The sequence below is a fragment of the Coturnix japonica genome, chromosome Z (genome assembly GCF_001577835.2).
Source record: "Coturnix japonica isolate 7356 chromosome Z, Coturnix japonica 2.1, whole genome shotgun sequence".
In the NCBI taxonomy this organism is placed as follows: domain Eukaryota; kingdom Metazoa; phylum Chordata; class Aves; order Galliformes; family Phasianidae; genus Coturnix; species Coturnix japonica.
Window position 1 is genome coordinate 53,044,688 of NC_029547.1, and position 25,862 is coordinate 53,070,549.

At 36.6% G+C, this 25,862-nt stretch overlaps 1 protein-coding gene across 2 annotated transcripts in view; it reads right to left on the reverse strand.

Annotated features, from left to right (window-relative positions):
• ADGRV1 (adhesion G protein-coupled receptor V1) overlaps nucleotides 1–25,862 on the reverse strand; it is a 248,806-nt gene that overhangs the window by 16,059 nt on the left and 206,885 nt on the right. For both annotated transcript variants that reach the window (XM_032441289.1, XM_032441288.1), the window contains 2 exons: nucleotides 25,617–25,774; nucleotides 15,975–16,096 (listed from right to left, as the gene is read on the reverse strand). In XM_032441289.1, coding sequence (XP_032297180.1) covers nucleotides 15,975–16,096; nucleotides 25,617–25,774 — 280 coding nt within the window. The remainder of the gene's footprint in view (nucleotides 1–15,974; nucleotides 16,097–25,616; nucleotides 25,775–25,862) is intronic.

A 25,862-nucleotide genomic window follows, 5' to 3' on the forward strand; every position in this document is an offset into this window, starting at 1 on the left:
ATTAATTTACTGGAAGTTCTCATGCTGTGGGCTGCTGCTTTCTGTTGTAGCTTTCTATCACTGGCCAGTGAAAGCCTGCTTTGTATTAGTACTAATTTATGTAACAAGCGCCTACTGCGTTTGGGAAAATAGCTGGTCTGATGAATCCTGGTAATTTGCATGTTTTGTCATGTTCAACAAGTTAGCATTTACATATCAAGAAATGACTCACAATGTTGAGGGAATCACATTCAGGAAATCATTATCAGGTCCATTGTACAATGTCTGATATATATTTGACATTGTTGTCTTTCCTAATCTGCTCTGGAAGAAAGTTAGCTATGGAATTGAATGTGCTTATGCACAATCATTAATGTTTACCAAGTGATACATGTAAAACATACATAATTCTCTATTCACCTCTCCAAGTTACTCAGTTTTCAAGCATAATAATGATGAACCCCATGAGCACCATTTTTTTTTTTGTGTATGTCTAGGCATTAAAAAGCAGACGTTAAATACATTTTTTTTTTCAACCACGTTTTCTTTGAGAACAGCTTGAAGAACTTTTATTGGTGTCATGATGACAGAAGTATTATCTTAGTCACATGCTACTATATCCTAAGCCATCACATAACATCTCCCACTCATAGCTCTCCAGAAATATTAACCTTTGAAATGTAAATCAGATCCTTCTGTTTAAATCTAACCCTTCTTCTTGGCATTCAAAGTCACTGTTGTAAAAGCCATGTCCTTAGTAATGCAACCCTGCCAAGTGGTGATTACATTTATTAAGTCAGCTTTGGACCTGCTGTGTATCATCAAAGCTTTGACTGTTTAATTGCCATTTAGCAGCAGTTTTCATGAAGTTATTATCATACTTATCAACTATATTTTTCTCATGCTTATTGTAATTTCTAGCGAGAATATCCACTATCAGCACTTTGCTTCATCAAGTATTTGCTTTCTGTTTTGCTCTGTAGATAAGGATTTGTCTCAGTCCTAGCTGAAGTTCTAAAAATTTACTTAAAAATGAAAAGATGAAAGTAACTGAGTACTGCAAAACTCACCATTTTCACAACTGACATTAGATAACCACTTGTGGAACCAACCAACCAACCACCACCACATACATAAGGCACTCAAAAGCCAACATAATATAATGCAGTAAGGAAAGGAATCATTCAGACAGCTATCATTAGGACTAGATAAGGGCTGCTCTGAAAGTAATGCTTCCTATATTATGATGTTGGCCATGACATCAGAGGCAGATGTTGGAGGTATGGAAGTAGAAGTTGAACCTTACCACCAGTATCCCACTACACATCATTTCTGTGTGACGGATGGCAGCAGAGGGGCACTCTGGCAGAATGGCATCTGACATAGAAGTACATATACAGCAAAGGTGTGACACTGAATTCTTCCATGCAGGAAAAGTGGCACCCACTGACATTCATCAACCTTTGGTGAGTGTTGATGGGGTCCAAACAGTGGATGTGAGCACAGTGAGGCAGTGAGTGGTAAGTTTCAGCAGTGGCAACAGTGATATATAAGGCAAGTCACATTCTGGATGACCATGAATTTCTATCACACCACAAAATGGATAACATCTCAATCAGCTCATCCACACACATAAGCTAATAGTAATTACTATATTAAAGACAGTCTTGTGTAGCTGAGTATTTGCTCTGTCAACTAATGTTACTGTATTCTTTGTATCTGTTGCAGTTTCCACAGAAATAAATATAAGGCACTACTTATAGAGTGATCTATATATTTGCAGATTTACACTCAGATATGGTGGTTTCAAGTGTTTTCTTTTGTACAAAGTTATAATTCCAGAGATTAAAGTGCTATGAGTATATTTTGTAATAACGATAATAACACTATGCTTTCATTATATATTTTATTAATATTAGCATAACACCTGAAACTTAGTCTATACTGCCAAGTTTCTTTTTATGCAATGCCAGCTATGCCAAGACTATGCTGAATCTTGCAGTTTCTATGTGGTGCCAAAGCCATAAATTCCTTTCTGGCAAACTGCATTCAGCTAGGAATTAGTCTAAACTTGGCTGAGTCTCACCTAAAAGGTTCATAGACTTTGGGAAATCTTTAAAAAGCAGATTTGCTTGGATACTCAGGATTCACTATAAATATTTTGCATAGCTCATAACACACTTTCTGCTACTCCCACATGACAATCATTTGTACCTCCTATTTCAGCCCTGTAAAACGTATTTTTTCTTGTTTATTTATTGTAAGATAACAGATTCAAGATTTAAAAGATAGGGGCTCAACTTGAAGATGCATTGGAAATGCAGATGTTTTGCCAAGCTTGCCAGATGTGCAAGCTGGACTAGAATAAGATTCTGTTACATCTTTCCAATGTAGTCATTCCAGAAATAACAAGGAAGCCCTGTTTTTGTATTTCAGCTGAACTGATGAAGAAATAAATACTGAGTCAAACAGCAAGAATACAGCAATAGGACAGGCATGATGTGTGGAGAACACACACAAGACAGCAAGCATGCAGAAGCAGCTTAAAATTCACTTCTGCAGTCCTGGCAACTGTCTTTTGTTTTTCAGAGTTCTCTGTGAGACTCAGTAAATCACACCAACCAAGAACAGTGAAGAACAGACAGGGCAAAGAAGAACACATGCATATTTTTCCCCATCTCTCCCCACTTTCTTTGCCCATAGCTTATTTCCCTCTGCCTTTTCTTATTTCTTTCCTGCACAGGAATCAGAAGTCAGGAACCATAGCCCATAACGTCCACTTGATATCAGGTTCTGCTTTGTGCTATTTGGAGGTAGCAGAGAGCAGCCAGGTCATGTATCACTGATATAATTACCTTCTGTGTTCCTGCTGATTCAGTTTTTAGGAAAAGGTTGATGGATATAAGACGTGGAATGGCCTGCCCAGGGCAGTGGTGGAGTTGCCTTCCCTGGCAGTGTTCAAGAGGCGTCTGGATAAGGAGCTATGAGATATGGTTTAGTGGTTTTCTGTAGGTATGGTAATGGAAGGATGGTTTGACTAGATGATCTTGTAGGTTCTTTCCAACCTTGTGATTCTATGATTCTATGACTCTATGATTCTACATGCTTATATTGTAGCATTCTCCAACTACAGGAAAAACCTTTTGGAGCTGTCACAGTCTTGTGTAGGTCTTGCTATTAAAAGGATATTCACAGAAGCCTGTCAGTAGTTGACACTCCCTACTCCTCTAGATTTTAATGGAAATTACTGTAGATATTTACAGTCTTTCTACAGTATCGAAAACAGCAGAAGGCAAGTCTTATTTATAAAGCAGGAAGTTAACACTGCTTTGTGTAGGAATGCTCATCAAAGAAAGGAAACGTGGGAAAAAAAAAAAAAAAAAAAAGAGGACAAGGACTAAATGTCCTTCCATAGTTGACAAGTAGGTGCACCAAAGTAGGTGGAGGAATAACGATATATTTGGCTCTGTCTCTGATATCATTCACTTTCTGCCTTCATATAATGAGCTGATTTTGCACTTCCTCTCTGCCTTGCTCCCAGTATGTGGCAGTATAGGAAGCTCAGAATGAAAAAAAGAGTACCTTAAGAGTTAATGAGACCTTTTCTTAATAGGGAGTGTTACTCAAAGTAAAATTAAAAAGAAAAACAATGACAACAAAAACAAGTCATGGATATGACTTCACTCTAGTATTAGACTGATGGTTTGAGTTTTTTTAAGATCTAGTTACTCAAAAGCTTTCTGGTTGCAGGTTATAACTTTTGTTTTCAACAGAAAACTGGCATTAAAAAAAATATGTTTGGACTTGCTAAACAGAAGTATTAGCACACTCAAAACAAGAAAAAAATGGGAAATTTAAACAAACTAAATAGGAAGAAATGAACATCAAGCAAATTCCATTGGCTAGCTCTAAGCAGGGACTACTCTCTGAGACAAGAACACTTCATAGAGTAATGGCCTTGTAGTGTTTAGTTATTTCTCTGTGATTCTGCTATAAAAAACTTAAGTTAATGCAAACTAGTGCAATATTAAAGGATGTGTTATAAGGATATATCTATAAATATAGATACATACACCTAAAAAGAAAGGAAGAGAACAGTTCATTTTCATGCCCTGCTATACTTACTGAATTTATTAAGGACATATTTCTATCCTCTCTCAGAAACAGAGAGTGCAAGTCATGAAATATCAAGTTGTTTCTGCTTGTACTTGGAAAACAAGAAGTTAGTTTCCCTCTTGGAAATTCTCTGTAATGGATTAGTGCCAGAAGTGACATAAGATATGTTTGTAGCACCAAACAAAAATTTGGATATGTCCTGTTTTGTGACCAGCTATCTATGGAGTATTTCTTAAGAGGAAAAAAATGACAGGATCTGCCGAAGGATGGGCTTCCACATATTCTCAAAGTACTAAGACCCTCTGCTGTTGTTTTGGGTTTGGGATGTTTTTGGCTTTTTCTTTCTTTCTGTTAGCTTAGATTCCCATTACCTCGCATGGAATATATGTCCTTTTGAGGTCTCACTCTTTGTGTGAGGGCTGCAGATCACCGCCTATTCTTTCAAGCACCCTTGTATGGCAGTAACTGCTGGCTCGGCAGTATCATGTTTTCTCATTGCAAAACCACCCAAAGTGTTTGACAGAGCTGTCTTGGCTGCACAACGAAATCCAACATAAAGCAAATACAGAAAGCTGCCAACTCTCAGCCAGAGGAACAGATTTGCACAGTAGTTCAGGCAGAGATCATGTGGCTGGAAATAGTCCTCATGTTTTTCACAGAAGAAATCCAGCCTTCGTCCATGCAGTCACAGGCGTGAGCAGAGCAAGGCCAGTATGCCAAAATGAGCCCCTCCAGACTGCTACACATGAAGGTGCTTATAGCTGCATGTTGTCTTGTTCTGGAAGACAGCAGTAATGATGAGCTGATAGCAAGCAATATAAAGCCTGATGGGAGGTAGAAGTAATCTCATGAGGGAAGTGGAATGAAATGTCTATTTTAGGGGAAATTTTGCCAGGAGAGAGGATTTCAAAGCAGTTTTATGTTAAACAGGTCAAACATTTGTTTATAAAAGCCCGTTACAAAGGAAAGTGAGGGAAGTCTCACTGCCTGATGCATTATTTTATATAACTTAATGAATGTAGAAAGCCACAATGTAACATTCACCATCCTATTCTGGCAAGAACTCTTGGAAAGGTAACATTCTGGCTACTTTTGCTTTTCCACACCTGAGTCCAGAACAGTATGGTTCACTTGGAAAGCACTTCAATATAATACAAGACTCATACAATTGACCAAGTCAGTGGAATTAAGTACTCTCAGTAGGAAGTCCTAGCTTCCTTCAAACAGCTAGCTTCTGCCTCACCATCACACCCTTTTGGTATTTCAAGCCTAAAAAGTGCTTGTGAGATGGTAGTGTTTTGTTCTATATATATATATAGTGAGTTTTTGTTTGTTTATTTTCATTAAGCTGTTTTTTTTTCTCTTTTTTCTTTTTTTTTTTTTTTTCCCTTTCACTGTTTCTGTACAGTATTAAGGCTCAACAAGGACTTTCTGGGTAACAGAAAGATATATTACTTTCTGTTGACATATACCTACAGATGTACTTAGGTAAGTGAGGCATAGTACATTTCCTATTAGCACAACTGGTTTTCGAGCACTGTCAGCATGTATGGGAAGTTTTAATGTATAGATGAACTTCCTTCTTTGTCCTCAGGTAACTCCCTATCAAACTATCTCCACATGGACACTCAGAATACATAATTACTTGCAGCAACTTTTGACACAGACTTTGGTTAAAAGTCATGTATCACAGAAAAAAAAAAAAAAAAAAAAAAAAAGTAAAATTTTTTTTTTAGTATTACTTTTTCTCCACTAAAAAGTACAAACACACCATGAAACATACTTACACACATGCACTAGGACAACAAAATGTATTTACTTTGTGTCACAACTTAGTCATATGTTGACTTCACTGCAGAAATAGAATAAGTAGATGATAAACCAAATTTCTTAATTTGGGAAAAAATCTAAAAGGAAAATAAGAAAAGGAATGATTGTAACTGCTATCTGCTGTTGCCTTACATCAGTATTGGATAGCAACAAAGACAGCAGTAAAGATACAGGCCTCTGAAATTACCTTCTGATCATCTGCTCAGAAGTGCTGGCTGTGACAATCATTACTCATAAATAAAATAAAATAGTGTACTTTGGCCTATACAAGAATTTCATCAATAGAAAGCATTTTTCTGTCTTCCATGTGAACACTTATCAGATTAGATCCTTAAGCCATTCTATGATTCCACAGTTATATGAATACTTATGGCACAGCTGTTGTGACAACTGTACTTCAACCAACCTCTTGGCTATTTAAGTCTTTATGCTAGAAAACACTTAATAAAGCATTTTTTATTTAATAAATCTTCCTGTGGTGAGGAGCAGCAGAATGAAAGTGATGGGTCAAAAGCAAAGCAGCTGCATGTACGGCACAGAGCCCAGGCTCCAGGCCTCTGTGTTCCACACCCTGTCTCTGCCTTGTTGTTGACACTGTATTATTACTCCTGGCTCCAAAGCAGATGTGCTTTATGTCTGTTTAGGATTATCTGTGTCATATCAGATATACAGTACAGATATATTTCGAATGTCAGCCCAGTAATCTGGTATTCATGCATTAAGGAGGCACTGACAGTTTTCTGGAAAGAAAATAAACAGGAGTCTCTATACCTTTCTCAGTATTTGTGGAATGCAATGAAAGGAAGGTTTCACTTTCAAGGAGATTACTATGTTTACCTCTATTCTTACTAGGTCACTGATATCAGGATTAGATTCAGTCTGTTTAATGAACTGGAACAGGCTGCCCAGAGTTTGTTGATTCTCCTTCTCTGGAGACATCCAAATCCCGCCTGGATGCCTACCTGTATGTCCTGCTGCAGAGGGCCTGCTTTGTAGGGGGGGTGGACTCAGTGACCCCCCTACAGACTTTGGCATCTGTGGCAATTACTGGGACATTACAGTGTCCAGTGTGGCCAGCAGAATAAAATAGGAGACGTTTCTTTTGGAATAGCCCTTCTTTGGAACTGTAATGAAGATGTATTAGCATATTTTCTGCCACGGTCATAATGAAAGTCATACTGAAGATTAGTATCAAGGCACATTATTTTTAAAAAATATTATTTCTCCTATATTTTTCTTCATATTTAAACCTCTTTTTTATTATTATTTTATCGTTGTCGTTGTTGATCGGTGTGTGTGTTACTGTATGAAATAATTCCTTTGAGTTGGACAGATACTGCCTTTCTTTTCCTGAGCTACCAGATGATTGGCTGAAGTAGTACTGGATAGCTAAATTTTATCTTATTTTTAAGGGTCTGATCTTCAATTACAACACTGAAATCTAACTAACAGTTGAAAAATCAAAATACATTTAGTATATAAGATATAACAGAACCTGTGTTGACGTATATCAGAAGGTTTTGCTGATGTCTAGAGCTCTCTTGCAGCTTTGTTTTCAAGGATTCCTTGCTTACTCTATTCCAAAACACTTCTAAGTAAGAAGCAAACTTTATTTTTATGCCATGTTACTGTTTCAAAACCCCATTGTCTCTTTTGGCAAACTATCTATTACATCCCACAATAATACTGCTTTAGAAGAAAGTACTCTAAAAAGAATCCATTATATCAATTTCTTTTAGGCTAACTCTGTCACAATCTGAACAACAATGAGTAGAAACTCATTATTTCCTATGCCGGCAAAAACATTATTAACTGCACTTAGTGAACTGCTCTCCACTGGAAAATAAGCATTTGCAGGTTATTCAAATGTAGGTTAACAGATGAAAAAAAATTAAGTGCTATTAGTAGAGCCAAAGATTGGTCTCACCGATGGTTTCAAGATTGTTTTAACTGTAACATGCACACAATAGGTAAGAATTTCACTAGGTATAAATCTTATTAAGTGGTCCATCTTTTCACTCTTTGGAATTTCAAAGCCTCATTTTGGTTGCAGTGCACAATAATGTTTTAATCCATTACAGAAGTTCTATTATACAAAGAATATATTGCTTACATGATTAGATATTCCCATTCTTCTATACATTCTTCTATATTCTCTCTCTTTTTTTTTTTTTTCTTTTTTTAAACTCAATAAGTCTTCCCAAAAATGAAGGCCAGATGATAGTCCAATAACTCATATGCCTTTGACACATCAGCTGGATGACAGCCCAAAAATCTAAACAATTTCCAACAGTAACACCTATTCAGAGTGTATGGTATCTTAAAATTAAAATATGAGAACAGTAGAATGCCTTTATTCCTTCAAGGAAAAAAAATAATAATGAAATCAATCTTTACTGAATTTAGCATTATTAACTTAAGAATAAAAGCTAATCATGGTTTCCCCTAAATTGTATACAATTATTATGTTGTATAATTAAAACAAACAAACAAACAAACAATGAGAGATAAAAGCAGTAATTTCATTCATTCTTTCCACAGCAGTTGCTTGGAGGCCACTTAAGACATATATAAAATTTCCTAATTAATGGGCATTTTTGCCCCCAGACATGGTCTTTTGTTTGCAATGAAGACAAGGAAAATGCATCTTTCTCATACACTGATGAAATATCAGATTCATACAACAAAAAGGGATCTTGTGCAGGAAACATCTACATGCAGAAAAAATGAATGGTCATTCCCCTAGAAACTATTAAAACTAGACACACATTTCTTTCACCCTTCATAAATCACAAGGTGACTTCAGATCACCCTTCATAACCTGATGATGTTCAGCATGAAGATAGGTATGTACAGAGTCCATTCTGTGGTACTGAAACTTGAGAAATATTAAAACCAGCACTTCACAGTCATCCCTGGAGATGGCTCACAGTGTATCAAATCTTTCCTTCCTATATTTCCAGCTCTTCAGGATTTGTCATTAGTCTTGTAATATTTTATGCTTTCCTAAAACCTCATGTTTACAGTGCTATTGTATTGGTGTTGTCTATTACAAAGAACAGCTTAAGAATAGGGCTTCACACATGTCATGTCACCAGAAACATAGAAAAGTTAGCTGATGGGACCTCTGGAGGTCATTTAGTCCACTCAGTGGGTCAGTGCACTGATCTGGTCAGTGTGGTGTTGCCTACGTGAGTTTTACTGTTCTACAGTACTGGAGATCTAAAACATCTCTGGACAATAATTCTATTTCTGTAACATTCCCTAATGAATTATTTTTCCTAAGATCTAGTCCAAATCTCCCAAGCCACACCTTTGTGGCCACAGTCCCTTGTTATTACTACCTGGTACTTTAAAGAGAGACCAGGAGAATTGGTCATAGCCAACACAGATTCACAAGGAGAAAATCCGTCTTGAAATAACTTGATTTCCTTTTATGACAAGGTTATCCATTTAGCTGACCAAGGGAAGCCAGTTGATGTAACATTTTTAGATTTCAGAAAAGTTTTCAATAACATTTCTCCTTCAGGAAAAGAAAAATGTCCAGCATACAGCCAGACAGAAACATAATGTCATGGGTAAGAAACTGGCTGACAGATCAGGCCTGAGGGGTAAGAGTAAACGGGTAACACCAGGCTGGCAGCCATTCAATGATGGAGTTTCTCAAGGCTCTGTTTTGGGGCCAGTTCTCTTCAGTGCTTTCATAAACAATCAGGGTACAGTACTCGAATGCATACTAAGAAAGTTTGTGTGGGAAAGTAAATTAGGAAGAGTTGTTGATTTTCTCAGTTGTGTGGAGGCCTTGCAGAGAGATCTTGACAATTTAGTGGACTGGGCAATCACCAACTGCTTGAAGTTCAAAAACAGCAAGTGCAGATTCTGTACCTGGAATGGGGCTGCTCTAGAATACATATAGACAGGAGGCTGGAGAACAGTCCTGTGGAAAGGGATCTGGTTGATGGCAAGCTGAAAGTGAGTCAGCAGGTTGGGTGACAAAACATCAGGGTATATAATTATTAGACAGTATCCAAAGCAGGGCTACAAAGATGGTGAAGGATCTGGAGGGACAAGGTGTGTGAGGAGCTGCTGAGGTCCCTGGGTGTGCTCAGCACAGAGCAGAGGTGCAGAGTATTCCGTAGTTTTTTCATTCTAAGACCACAGTGCCATCAACATTTTATAGACTTATCAAATATTTGCATACTGCTACTTCATCTTCCATTTGTGTCTTTCTCACCTGGCTAAACCAGGCCCACTTCCTCACACACTTTTCAAAGGACACTGTGGCAGCACTCCTTTCTGCCCACACTCTCCACATACCTTGTGAACTAGAAGTCCAAACACTGCACAAAGTATTCCAAATGTAGCCTGCTTAGCATTGAGCAGACAGAAATTAACTCACAAATTGCCAGCCAAAATCCTCCCTTAGTATTCCATAATTGTCTTACCTACAGTAGGAGTACACTGCTGCTCTACACTCATCCTTGCACACTTTCCCTCTCCAGCCAGATCAGCAGTCAGATACATGGTGTCAAGGCTGAAGACATGCATAGGGTTAGTCAACTACAAGTGTGTAACTATGCACATCCCTTTAACAGACCCTCAAATTTATGGAAGTCTTCCTGCCATCTTCACACCCTAGCCTGCTTCTCCATTACTGTTGGCTGCCTGTCTCCATCTGAATGTGAGCCAGTGCATGAAGAAGGTTTTGACTGTAAATAACAATGTCAAAAAAAAAAAGAAAAAGTGTTCAGCATTTGAGCCGATTATAAGGAGATTCATTACTTTCTGCACATAAAAGCCACATTCTCAATTTCTGAATGGCACAAGCTGGCAGTGCTCTATCAATGAATCTTAAATAATAGTACAGAACTTAGAAAGTCAGATTAATACAGATTAATTCTACATTATTATTATAATGACATACTTCTTTCAGCTGAGTTATTGGGAAAAATGCTACTTATGGTGACAAAGAGAGATTAGCAGCAATATAAAATGAAGAGGCAGATAATTTGTTACAGATAGGAAATCAAGTTGGTTGTTATTTTATTCTCAATAATAAGAGAAGCCTGTTCTGGAAGATGAAAAGAATGTACCTGATCCCAAGCTCCTTTCAGCAGATAAGACTTCCACTGAATGTAGTAATTCATCTTACAGATATATTTCTTTTGTTGTTTCCTATTACATAATCCTTACTATTACTAAATTTCTAGGGGAATGACTAAAACTGCTTTGTCATCTTCTATCTTAAAAAATGATTTGAGTATTGGGAGATTTTTCCTGAAATGTATGTTCAATATGTACTTCAAGAAGTTCTGATGGAACACAGTAAATGTTAGAATACCTAAAATGTAATTTAATACCTACACTTTTTTAAAAAATACATTTTGTTTAGTCCATTTAAATATATATTGTGTAGTCCATTTGGGACTCATCAGGAGAAGGTGCTTTAGGAAGATGTCAAAATGAATAGGAAGTGATCATATTTATAGATGTGCCCCTTTCAGTATTCCCTGGCTATTCACACCCAGTTAAATAGCAAATCCAAGGAAAAATATATATATATATATATATAATTTCTGATTAACTAGTATGGGCTTAAGAACTGCTTTTTGTTGTTGGTTTTTATTATGGTTGTTGTTTGCAGTGTACTGCTATTGCATGCTTAAAAACTAGATCTCTGTTCTCTTTTTGTTATACCAATGATGTAGTATGTTTTTTTGTTTTGTTTTGTTTTTGTCTCTGAAACCTTTGGCATTTCTTTTGCCATAATTATTTCTGTTGTTCCAGAAACAAGATATTCCTCATTACATGTTGTTTTGCCACCATGTCTATTATTTTCTTTCTATCTCCTTTTTACCTTTATTTAAGCATTATTTTCTACCTGAATTGGTGCTTGCTCACATTCCAGTTAGCCTCTGCTATTCTACTTATTTGAGTTTGGAGAATGACACCTGCTCTTGCCAAGTTTGGCTGTGTACCCGTTCAGTAGTCTTCTATATGTCCATCTTTCTTGTTAAATGTACTATGGGCATTTTAAACATATAAATATGAAGTTCTGAATCTTCTTCGTATACTGTTACTTAATGCCAATTAGTTGACCTTTAAAATTTGTGCTTCTAGTCAAATGAATTGTTTTGTCCAGTCTGGAAAAACAACTGCTAGTTCCAGATTTTTCCAGGGTGTCTTGGGAACACTTATCTTATATGTAACCCTTTTGGTAATCCAGTCAGTGTGGTTAGGAATGCAGATATTCTAAATTGTAAGATAGAGGCTTGAGGTGTACAGTGCAGATTGTTGGCAATACAGCGAAAAATAATCAAGATTATAATGAAAAAGGGTGAAGAAAAATGAATTCAACTGAGCAGCCTCAGCTAAAGCCTAACCACAACCTCTCTGTGAACAAGAGATCCGCCCACCTCCCTGAACTTTGGATCAGTTTTGACTGAACAGTAAATATGCCACTGATGACCTCAGCTATTCAAACCAGAAACACCCCACAAATCTCATGAAAAACACAGTGATCTGTGCTACTAGTATAACATATGCAAAATGGCTTGTGAAATCCTGCTCTTAAGAGAGATACACACAAGAAAGCAGCTTGTTCCTTTCCTCCCAACACCAACAAACAGCTTGTGAATAAAGCCACTAATAAAGAGGTAAATGTTCCTCTCTTGTTCTTCACTAAAAGGATCAGGAGCATCACACTTTCACAAGAAAGCACAGAGTGTACTTCAATAACATAGGTGCTGCCCAGATGGGATAATCAGGAATGTGCCACTAAGGTACTCCAAGCATCAGATATCTTTAGCACAGTCTTTTGCTCCTTTTATACTTTCTAAAATTATTTTGGGATTTCCTACCTTTAGAACAACAAAAGGGGAAATTCTTAAATACCTTTTAAACTTTCATTTTGGCCTCAGTGAACAAAGGAGATATAGCTGTCCTGATTTTCTGTGTGAAGGTTTACTCAGTGACCATGTAAATCAGCCACTGTTCTCCTAAGCAGCTCTTCGCATGCTAATTCCTCAAGTTACAGGGAAAGGACTGTACTTCCTTGTCATGCACATGAATAGCATGCACTGTAAGCTCCTCTTCCATGGAAACAATTTCTCACAGGAAGAGCTTGGAAACAATCTGTCCTTAGTAGAAGATTTTTCTGTCAAGTACATGTCCTAGGAAATGTTTCATGTGATGAAACAACTAAATTGGATAATGCAAGGTGCCTTTGCAGTATCCTGAGCTGAATACATCTGGATAACAAGCAAATTTAATGGGCTGCACCTCTGTTTGAGGGTCTGTAACTCTTGACCAACCGGGAAGCAGTCTCTGCTCCTTGCAAACCATTTAATGTCCTATTTCCTCTTGGGGAAAGGTGTTTAATGAATACAAAATTGTTTTCAGAACAAAACAGGGCATGTTGTGTAACAGAAATGCCCACCAATACATGAAAATAATGACATTTTCAGGCAGAATGCCTTGGCCTAGGTTAAACAGCCAGTATCAGTTCTGAGTGAAAATGAAGATGTAACACACAGGAATTACATGTAAACACCACATCCTGAGAGACAGTGGGGTCCTCAGGAAATCATTATTAAAACCTGTCATCTACTGCTAAAGCCCATTTTGTGTTTCTCTCATCCCAAACCAGGCTGAAATTAGGGTTTCCAGGGGCATTGGGAATGGTCTGTTGGGAAGATCTGTAATGCATTCTTCTCCTACAGAGCTTTCATGATGACACTTTAATTTATTGACACAGTTCAGTATTATTTGGTTATTTTATGAACAGCATAGCTTGCAGAAATGTGATATTATTTGTAGACTATTTGTCTTGTTCTTTCACTGTTTTTTTTTTTAATTCATGCTGCATGTCTGGTCACCTGAACCACTCATCAGTTCTTCTGTTTCCTGATTAGATAACTGACTCTTAAAACAGGAGAACAATATACGCAGTGAGGTTATTTATAAAGCCATGGTGTTTCAGGAAATGTTTTTTAAACACCTTTTATTGCAGAGATTTACAAAGCACTGAATACTCTCGCCTATTAAAACAAATAAACATAAAAATGGTAGCACTGTGAGGGATCTATTCAATTCCTTTCCTTCTTCTGAGGGTACCCGATGCTAAGCAGGAATCTTTTCCCTTAAAATTTATATATTAGGAAGTAGTTTATGATATCTACTAATGAAAGGTAAATGTCCTGTTATATCTCGTATCTAAAATTTAAAATATTAGCGAGGAAGAGAGAAGACATTTGAAATTTTTGTGTGTCTTTTCAATAGAAGAAACAATATTTTATCTTGGAGGTTTTGCAGATCCTTTACTGCTAGGAAATGAAAAACAAAACAAAATGAAACATATTTCTCCTTTTGATATATTGATAAATATGGACATAATTTGATAGAAATATGTCTGCTGTGGAGGTGCTGTATCACACCCTGCAGACCAGCTGCCACCTACAGTCATTCCCCAGATTTCACCTTCCATCAAGCTAAGAACCCAAATGTCAGTCAGACATACAGGGAGATCACAAGAGAACACATGGTCAGCAAACTCTCTCCTGGACACTGGTTCACATCTGCTTGGTAAATGCAAGTTTCTTGCTCAGGTGGAAAGTTAAGGAAGCATTGCCTGCAGAGACAATGCAAGCATTGGCATTGCCACAACTTCAAAGCTGAGGCTGTGCCCCATGCATAGAATATTATATCTGTGTGGCACTTAAGGCAAATACCTTTTTACTTGCATTTTACACAACTGGTTTCCAGCATCCCCTGTCACTTCTTGCTGCTACTGCAGGTATGAGAGTCTTGAAACTTGCAACATTCATTAAAATAATAATTCCATGGCTCTGCATCATTGCTTGGATAAAACAGAGTAATACTCAAGCTACTGAAAATTCTATGGGGCTTCACTTATTCTCTGAGATTTTGCAGGGGGAAAGGAAGGGAGGAGACAAGCAAGGACACTGTGGCCAGATCTGCAGGGCTTTGACCATCACACTGAAAAACGTTTCCTAAAATGCAACTTTACAGACAATTACTGAAGAAAATCTATTAATATAACTTCACAGGAATGTAAAAAAAATCATAACAAATGTGTACCCATATATGCCAATATACACAGAATAAACATATGAGAATTTGTATTGAACAATTAAATGTATTACAAGCAGAACAAACCACGGTTGTTATTCTCAGTTTAAAAGAACATTTTTTACTGAGATTTACTTTTTGAAAGTGTGTTGATTTCTGCTGAGGGAAACCCTCCCATTTTGAATTCACATCTAAAATACATCGGTTTTGAAAAATACTTTTATTAAATGTATAAATATATATATGTATTTTGAATTTCCTATCATTTTACTGTTCTCATACATTAAAGGTGCTTTTCCATCCATGATGTACTACCCTACTTTCTATAAACAACTCTATACTGTGCAGTAGAGCGCTGAGTTCAGCATTACACAGGACTGATTGGTTCAGTGGAAGCACTCACGTGTGATTTTCCTCAAAGGGCTATTTTTATTTTTTGAGGGAAACTCATCACAACATCTAGTCTATATTTGATTTTTATTTTTCAGGGGGAAGATCTCTAATTTCTCAGTGCTGAATGAGAAAAGCCAGTCCTCAAGACTCACCTCAAGTCAAAAAAAATCAATATTACAGTAACAGAATTTTAAAGCTTTGTGTTTGTGTGTCTGTTTTATTTTTAAAGAAAAAAATTAGAATTGCCAATGAAAACTGAACAAATGTGTTTCTTTATGAAGGCTGCAGAAGCTTCAGTCACTGCTGTAATTGTCTCAGTACCATTACATAAGTAAGGAAGCAATTTTCTTTCCCAGTTTATAATCTATGAAATTAAATGCATACATTTGTGGCAACTGTTTTTAAACAATGCATTTCTTCCATGCCTTCTACATGTGAATTTCAGAAACAGACATCACCATTAGCACTTACCATGTGTCACATGCAAACCACTATTCATTTCTGGATTTTGTTCATCCCAAACATCAGATGTCTGCAGGGCAGAAGGAAGCAGTGGCAGCTCTTACCTGCAGGCTGTTGAAGATGATGAAGAAGACCAACATCCAGAGGTGCCGGTAAGCCATGTGCAGTCCTCCCCACAGCCAGGTGATGGAAATCAGGGCAAAGAGGTACAGCACCAGAGGGATTTCTGGAAAGCAGAATCAGAGGCTTTCAGTTGGTGTGAAGAAGCACTTTTTAAGCACTATGCAGGCAATGGGCTGCCATGTCCGTGAGCTGGGGGCAAAGCTTGGGTGGGGTAAGACCACAGGATGCACAGCAGAGCTCCTGGCAAACTGTGGGGACACTTGGAGGAAATGGATTTTCAGGAACTGGGGGGAAAAGGGAATGAATGTTAGTGTTGTTTGCACAGAAAACAGCAAAGGCTCTGGCTTTTCAGTGTATTCTGATTTGCTGTTGCTTTCCCTGCAAACCAAATAAGAGTACGCGCCCAGCCTCATAAAATGTCAAGAGGATACTTCTGCTACATTGAGGAATCTGCCAGAGACAGAATTTGCTCGGATTAGCTGCATTCAGATTCACAGACACACACAGAAATCTGTCCTGAAGCCAATACATGCAGCAGCACTTCTCATCCCTCTCTGTATTCACAGTATGAGGGATTTCAGGAGTGCTGTCATGAAGGTGCTTGCACAAAGCAACAGAGGGAAGAAGCAGGACTTAAGCTCTCAGCCCCAGCCCATCCTGCTCCTGACACATTGGCCCTAGTTCTGACAGTGTCCACGACAAAGTCCATGTTTGCCTGGTCTACAAGCTCAGAGGTGCAGAGGTGCTGTATGAAGCACTGGCCCTCTCAGTGCCAGCCACAGTGCACTGGTGCAGTTTTGGGGAGTTTGAGAAACTCAAGCCCTCCTCAAAGTCCCCAAGGGGAAAGGAAAAATTCCTCATGTTCTCAACAGACATTTAACAATTTTCTGTAGTAGCTACTAATATACACAGCTAGCAGCACGATTCTTTCACAATAATTAAAAATGTAAAGTTCTCTAAAGCATCAGGTAACATATTAAGAAATCAAGCACAAGGATTCATTTTTATCCTATACTGCATACACAATAAATCTAAGTACTTACCAGGCATGTACTTAACAAAGTTCATAAAAATTGGCAAGGACCTGAATATCTCAAAATATGCCTGGTTACAGAAATAACCAAAAAAAGCAATTAAAAAAAAAAAAAACCAATGTAAATAAAATGCTGAGTTTTTTACATTTATCTTTTTGAAGGTAAATTCAGTAATTATCCATAAAAAAGCTCCTCGATTTACTTATGAACAGATATAAAGGGAAAATATAATCATTCTGTTAAGAAACCAACATAATTTAATAAAATTTAGCTCTTTAAAAAGCACAAATGCTTCAATGGACTGGCAGTTAATGATCACTAATGTAGGCATACTCTGAACACCATGCAAATATCACAGTAAACAATGCAGAGAACTTTCTCAGAAAGCTGAAATAATGACTTGGCTGTTGCATTATACTGCATTATCATTCAACTCAGGTGGAGACCTGGGAAGAAAAGAAAGGAAGCTACAGGAGGACAACCTGCAGACAGCAGAGCATGCCAGAAGTAACAGCTTGATTGTTGCTTTTACTACATAAACATTATATAAGGAAGGCTACCACAATATTAATCGTGTGACCTGACAACTCTAGATCATCAGACATAAAGCTGAAGGAGACAGATCAATAAGCTGACTAGATCATATACTTTTGATGTACAATGACCAGATTTTATTATCTTCAAGTGTGTGTATGGGATAGCTCTGATAAATTCACTGCCATCCCCTCACATAAAAAAAGAATTAAGCTCACTGAATCTAGCATGATCTCTAAGAAACACACCTTCAAGAGTCACTCAGATAAAAGTTTATGTAACAAATGCTACTCCATGCAAATGAATCAGTTATGGATTTTAAATATGTGGGAAAATCATTAAAACGGCCTAAAGAAACCCGTCATGTGCCACATGCTGAATGTGGGTACAATTGAACATTCTGCTTTTATCTTTGTCAAGAGCAATTGTTTCATTGTCAGTATTGGAAGGGGTTAACTCAGAGGTGGACTTTGCCAGTACTTAAAATCTCAGCTGCTTGAATTCCCTTCACCCACATTCTAATAAGACAATTTGTTATATTCTCATTAAAAAAATACCAAACCCTCAATAACTAGAAATATATCAGAAAATGTATCAGAAAATCATCAACAATTTACCTGAATTTTATTAAAATAGCATTGCAAAAAAGGAAAGGATGCCAAGAAAAAGGCCTGGAATGATCCAAAACAGTTTAGTCTTTGTTTCCTTCACAAGGAGAGAAAATTGACAACTCCTTTCAAGCAAGCAAGTGTATTTCTGGACAGAAGTAATTTCTCTTACAAGAACTGTGCCCAGAATAAAAGCGCAGTAGTCACACACACAGTACTTGAATAAATCTCAGAAGATAAAAGACTTCAGTTGGACAGCCAACTCCTTATCAGCGTGATATAGGTGAGGCACCGTCAAGCAGTTTTGTTGGGCATTATATATATTTGAACTATGATAGTTCTTTTTTACATGATTAACATAACATTTTTAGTATTTGGGCTGATGAAAGATTTATTTAAGCAACAGTCAGTCCATCTACTCACAGAATCACAGAATGACCCAGGTTGGAAGGGACCTCAAGGATCATGTAGTTCCAACCCCCTGCCTAGCAGGGCCACCAAACATACACATACTCCATAAGTACGTATATCTCTATACATATCTCTATCAATCAATCTCTCCATACAGGCATAATGTATGCATGTATCATCATTCTGACTGCTCATAACTCCTGAAACATCTCTTCCCTTTTCCTTAACTAGAGTTTTAAGAGACACTGGCAGAGTTGATGATTCCATAGACGTAAATACAGCTCACACAGCCCTAGCTACAGCTGTTCAGTGTTTGCAGACCAAGCACAGTCCAGGCTGATATATGACCAGGTGAAATTACACTTTATTTACCAAATATCTATTTTTGCCCATGGTTTCTCACATCTTCCCAATTGCTGAGAAAAGATTATGTTTACTATTAACTTACCTATAAACCTGAGTTTTTTTCTTTTCCTGCAATTCCTGCTGTTGTGAGGGCTGTCCTACACTGCAATCTTTTTTTTATGGGGAGTAAAACTATAGTTTTACCACTGTACAGGAGTCCTTAAACACTCTAGATTTTGTCCAGTGATTTACATTAAAAAGATGCTGCTGAGAATTTAAAAGAAAGGCTGCAATATTCTCATGACATGTTTGGAATACAAAATTAATGAATCAGGAGAAGTATTGAAATGGTGGAAACATACAATTTCCTTGATGAGAAACTGGAAGGATTTGTACTGGGCAAGAGAATTTATCAAGCTTTGCTTTCAGGAAAGGCCAAAAAAGCTGTCCAAATGCAGTTTTGTCCCAGCACTTCTCCTGTTTACAGCTCAGACTCTTCTGGAACCAGACAAAGTTGATTTCTTTATATTTAGTAATCCTCAGGGCACTTCTTCTTCACCAACTCATCTGTTCTGCTCTTGGAGATGGATTCATAAACATAATTTTAATTTGACGTAACAGTGAAACACAGCTATTCCTGTAGAGTGCACATCAGTTGTGACAGACTAAGTTGATGGTGCCTGCCACTACCCATTTTAGAGGGTAGCAGCTGGGGAAATGCTCTTGCACATTCAGCCAAATGCTCATTGTGCAGAGTAAGTGGTTCTTTTATAATGTCTTCTTGTAGATACTATGCTTTATAGTTTAGAAAACTTGCACTTGGGCAGAGAGAAAACCTAACAGCTGAATGAACCAACTACTTGCTTAAACAGAGGCATCACAGCAAGAACAACACAGAAGCATAACATCACAGCATAGGTTAGACTGGAAAGGACCTTAAGGACCATGGAGTCTCAACCCCCTGATTAAGGTGGGGTTAAAAAAGACCTTTGAAACAAAGATCACCTAATTGCTATGGAGAGAACCTCTAGCACTACTAGGAAAAGTAACTGAACTAGGAAAACAAATTGCTTTTACAGATTGCCAGAATTGTAGCTGTCTGCACAATATTACAATTAGGCCTTTCAGAAAATCACACCCAGTAAGGTAGGTAGGCTTTGTAGGTAGGTTTTAGTGTTTGGTACCCATGAAGTTGAACAAACCTCCCAGTCTGGCCTAGATCATATATTTTAGGGGATAATATGCTATTATCTTCCTAGAAATGACATGTAATTCAATATAAAACCATTTTCCAATTCTGAAATTGATAATTTTCTGTTTGTTCAGTTGAGAACCACTCCTTAATGCTACATACTTAGTTGTTTTCATCACAAAACAATTTTTAAGCTGCCAGGTAGAGTATCTGAAGGTTTTCTTATTTCTCTTACTACCTGGTGTTATAGGCAGCATTTTCCAGGAATAAGAGTATGAACGGTGAAAAATGTTAAATGAAATAGAAATTAGTAAGCCTGGAAATTATTAGAAAATATTTAAACTCTGAAGTATAAAGCTGAACAAGTGTGTTTGCAACCACCTAAATGATTTAACAACAAAAAATAAAGAATATACTGCACATTCCTAACATATAAAAATATATTTTTACAACTGCATTGGCTCACAATGTGTCTATTGCCTGAAGTGGTTGTTTTTTTTTTTTTTTTTTTTTTTTTTTTTAGCCCTGAAAACAGAAAGGTCAACAAAAGAATCAATTAAATAATGAAGCTTTGATGATCTTTTGAATTTACCTATAAATATTTATTATATATATTCCTCTCAAGTAGTTAAGTAGATAGTACAACTCTGTTTTTAATTGTTCTTGGCTAGACGTGCTACAAAACCTGGATAATTTTTTCCAAACATATTTTCTAGATGATTGAGGAGAATATGTAACTACTCAGAATGTCACTGTTTTGTGGGAGACCTAATCTCAGTAAAACATTTACAGACTATTGCTTAACAAGTCAGAGATCATAACTACAGAAATGCCACAAAAAAACTTTTTTCTGAAACTAAGTCTGAATGACAGTGCTCCAAGTCCTCCTGCTGGCTCCTTTCTTGATTGCTTCTGACAACTGCTGTAGACAATGAGTTTGGTAACAGGATTTTGTGGCCAAAATAAAGAAGTTAAAAAGATTTCCTCATAGAGTTCAATGGAGAAAATTCCATCACTACCACCACCATGCAATCAACAACCCGAGACAAAAACTCTGATTCCATATTGTAAATGTTAAAGATGTGCAAACTTTAACACCATTAGATAATGCAGACTAAAAAGCTAACACATATATGTCCATGAAATCCAACTATAAAAAACTGCTTAATTTGCAGAAATGCAAAGCAGTAAACTTGATAAAATATTATCTTTGGTTTATTTATTTTTTATCTGTTGGCCTTGTGTCAAGGAAAGGCTTGAAATTAATGAAGAGAAGCACTTATCACACTAAGAATAAAGACTACATCATTATTAAAAAGCATAAAATACAGACTTCTTCAACACTCACATTTAATTTTAGGTTTTTTACAAACTTTCTTATGAATCTTAAAGATATTTCATGGTATAATCAAATGAAAGATCAGGCCTTATTTTATTTTATTACAGCTTATGTTACTACTGCTGTACAGAGAACATGGAAAATACTATAGCAAATCAAAAAAGGAAAAAAAACAACTAAGTACCTACTCATCTTAATATAATAAAATTATTTTAAAAGTATTATGCAAGATGTTAAATAAGTGCTAAATTCACAACTATATAGGCATAAATCATGCAAATGAACTTGCTTCTGCAGATTTCTTTAAAGAGAGAAAGCTAATTTGAGCATGTGAAGCACAGTAAAAACACAATTTAAATTAAATGAGGGCAGATGATTATTTTAAGTTATCTTATTCAGATCTTTGTTCTTTATTTCAGCTTGTAATTATGCTCGTGTATTTTTTCTTTAACTATATTTCTAAAAGCCTTGGAGGCAAAAATTTGTTTTTCTCCTAATTACAAAAAAGAAAATCCCCACGAGCACTACAAAGACTAAAATAATATCCAGAATAAAACTGTGATGAATACTGTGAATACTTAGGTGGCCAACACTTGGCTCTTGATTCGTAGATGCATATTGTCATCTCTGGATGAAAGCACTCTTGGCACTCACCATTCCTTTGATTCTTACAGGTAAATGATATATATCTTAGAATTCAAGATAAAGACCGTAGTATGCAGGTTTACGGGATAAAGAATACATGTATCAACAGGTTTAGATGTATATTCTCACTTAGAATCAAAATCCCAGTCCTCAGCAAAATTTCCTGAGTGCAGAAGCATGGTTGGAATGTCCTGCATTTGCATTTTGAATGGCTTGTTTCTTGAGAGGATCACGTGGTTGTAGATATAGGTGGGTTATCCAGAATGATGTGTTATGGCCAGGAACTTAATGCTGCTGGGATGATAGATACACTAAAGAAATTTATGTTAGGGAAGACATGAAAAGGTAGTTATAGTTTTAAAGCTAAATATTTGGAGGCATTCTTCATAAAGTTCTATTTTGGCAACAAAAGGTTTTAATCTTTAGATTCCTTCTGGAACATTTACAATCATGATATCTGAATCAGGAACAATCATCTACTGTAGTACTTATGCCTAGGGCATGAAAATTAAGTCAGTGTTCCAGAAATTTAGATCATTCATTAATGATAGTATTATTAGAACAAAAAAATTAAAATTTTTTCCTTCCATTTTAAAATCTCTGCAAAATTATGAAAAGTTAACAAACAGTTGGAAAGGAAAACACCAAATACTGGGCTGCTATCCTTTTTATTTCCAAGTTTTGTACTTGCATATTGCATAGGAATGTCAAGAAAAAACAATCCCCTGCTTTATAACTCTATTCCAACCTCCTGTTACTACAGCCAAATACAGCTATCCTGCTTTCAGACCACCTTATTTTTTTTCAAAAGCAGTCTTGCTTGCTGCAAAATTAAATATTAGTTCATGCAGAGGCTGCTTATCCAATGCACGCTCCTGACTTGGCTGCTGTCAAGGCTAACTTTTGAGAAGTTGGTTTCTATATATAGAAGAATAATCAGTCAATAGAACATGTTTGTTGAAAGGCTGACAGGTTGATTTAGTTCAACCTGAAGCCTCTTTTCCAGCAAGCCTTATGCATATCTTTGAAAGAGGACATGGGTTCAGGATGATATCCTCTGTAAATCAGATCTCACACTATTTTCCAGAACTCTTTTTTTAAGGAAGGAATGTTGCCTGCTTTAAAAGATAGTTAATTCTTGACTCTTCCATTGTTCTTTCTTCTGGCTTTCTATTGTGAAGAAGAATTCTCTGCCCTAAGCAGGCTGTATCAATCACAGTGTAAAACAACACAACTAGTAGTAGAGCGATGCTGGACTGGTAAAAAGCAGAGCAAATTCACATATCTGGTACTCCAGACAGGGCAATGAGAAGTATGCACACAGCATATTCCTCAAAATAAAAAACAACAAATGATACTAATTTCTCTTTATTCTCCACTACAACATTATTTATAATCACAAGCTTTTACAGAGGTATTCCAGGCACATGAAAAGACTATGATAAGCTGTATGGGAAGATCACAGACCATGGGCAAAGGAGATGACAGTGATTACTAAGAGCAGAACTGTGCTGGGCTGACTGTCCTTACACTGTGGTATTTTCTTGAAAGGCTGAAACTTACTAGAATGAAGTGTAAAGTGTGTGGCTCTGCTCAAGGGTACTCGACATAGACATAGAGGACTAGGTAGAACACACATAACAGAAAAGGAGGTACAACTAATAAGTTCTAACTAATCTACAAATGGGTAAAAAACACTCTGCTCCTACAGACATAACAAAATAATAAAACATAGTGCTTCCTAAGTTTATGAGTATACTTTATGATAGCAGGCAGAATTTATTCTGATAACTAGAGGGGAAAAGATGAAACTTCTTTGTCAGGTAAACATGAGAGTCTTCCACCAACATGAGAAAAGAGAGTAATAATATACTAATTTTTAGCTTATTTATCTACATCCCATTTTATCTGAAGAAAACAGTATAAACTACACATGAGGATACATTTTACTGTTAGGTTAACTGTACATAGTTTAGGAGGTTTTTGCAGAAGTTTATGCAGTCATGTAAAGAATCTACTCTTAGAAGTCTTTACTGATGGTAATGTTACTGCTTCAGAATACAGTGTAGTTTTTCAATTTGGCTTAATTGCCCTGAGACAAGCAGTACATTTCAGCATATGGATATGGAATCTCCATCCTTAAGAGTTACAAAAAACAAAACAAAACAACACAAACTGGTTATCTATAAATAAATAGATCTTATTATTCAATACTGAATAAGCATTCACCTTTGTGATTGCTCAAGGCAGTCTCTTTTATATCAGAAAGAAATTAAAGCATAATGTTCAAGTAAAGTCTTGAGTATCATATTTATACACAGACCTTATACAAAGTCATACTTAGCCCTTACTAAAGCTGACACTTGGTCACTATGATAGAAATTAATTTTGAAGAAAAGTCTGAATAATAAATGGTTTGTATGCAATTTCATTTTCTCCTACAATGAATAAGTCTCGACAGCACAAATGTTCAAAATAAAACAACTCCCTGCTTGTACTATAGAACTGCACATTTGAAATAACAGCTACTGTGTAAGTCCAAACAGTTACAAGCACTGGACTGCTAAGAGGAATTTTTTAATAATACACAGACCCTTTTAGGCTTAGATTATATTCACCTAACAAATTGGGAAAAACGATTCCAACATCTTTGAAAGATTGTATAATCTAACTGTCTTCCTTTAGTCACTAAGGAAATAGTGACATTTTGACATTTAGACTGAAATCTACATATTTTCCCTTGTTTATCAGAGATTCATTTTTTCAAGAACTGCATGAAAACAAAAGAATTATTCTAAGGTTTCCACAGAGTGTCATATTATTCAGAATTGGTATAAACTGTTACAATTACATTTTGGGAACATAGATGTATTTTCAGTTGCTGTAACTGAGCAGACAGACCAATACATCCTGTTTTGTGTGAGACACATTATTTCTTTCAAGCACATTTCAGTTACATGAAGCACTAAGAAGTTGCAAAATAGAAATTTTCAAAGCTCAGAGTACTCCAACATGCATCCCACATGCCTGCACAGCTGCAGGACACACCATAAAGCAAAGGCTCAGCTCAAAGGTACTGCTCAGCTCCTTGACCATTGTTGCACAGCCCAGAAAATGATGATATTCCTCACCCAGCCTCTGCTCTCCTTGCAGATTTATTACTTGGTATCAGCCACAACCATGCAGGACAGTGTGCTTACTTATGTCTATTTAAATTACCAGACTAGTCATAACCAGTGGTACTAATTTCTTGTTTAGACTTCACACATCTTTATTCTCACTCTGGTAAGCACTTGCATAACTTTCATCATGAAAGTACCTCCACAGACTTCAAAGGGACCACTAGCATGCTTAATCTTATAGAAGTGCTTTGGTATTTATTTGAGCTGTGGCTAATGGTGGAGTTTTTTTATTATTTAATTTTATTTCATTTTATTTCTGAACTGGAGAGAATTGTCAGCACTATAATGCTGAGAGCCTGACTTGTTTGCTCAGGGATATCTGATGTATCCTACCTGCAGCATTCGTTCTTCCTCTGAAAATATCATCGTAAGCTTTCCATTGTGGGGTCACTTGGTAGGCATGAATGAACACCACGAAAACCACTACCAAGCACATTAACGGCACCAGTGCAGCAGTGAAAAGAGCAGCATATGCATTTGGGATGAAGCACCTGATGAAAAAAAAAAATAGGAAAAAATGCTCTTTATAAACACATATCATTAGTAAATAAGAATACACTTAACAAAATACAGATCACA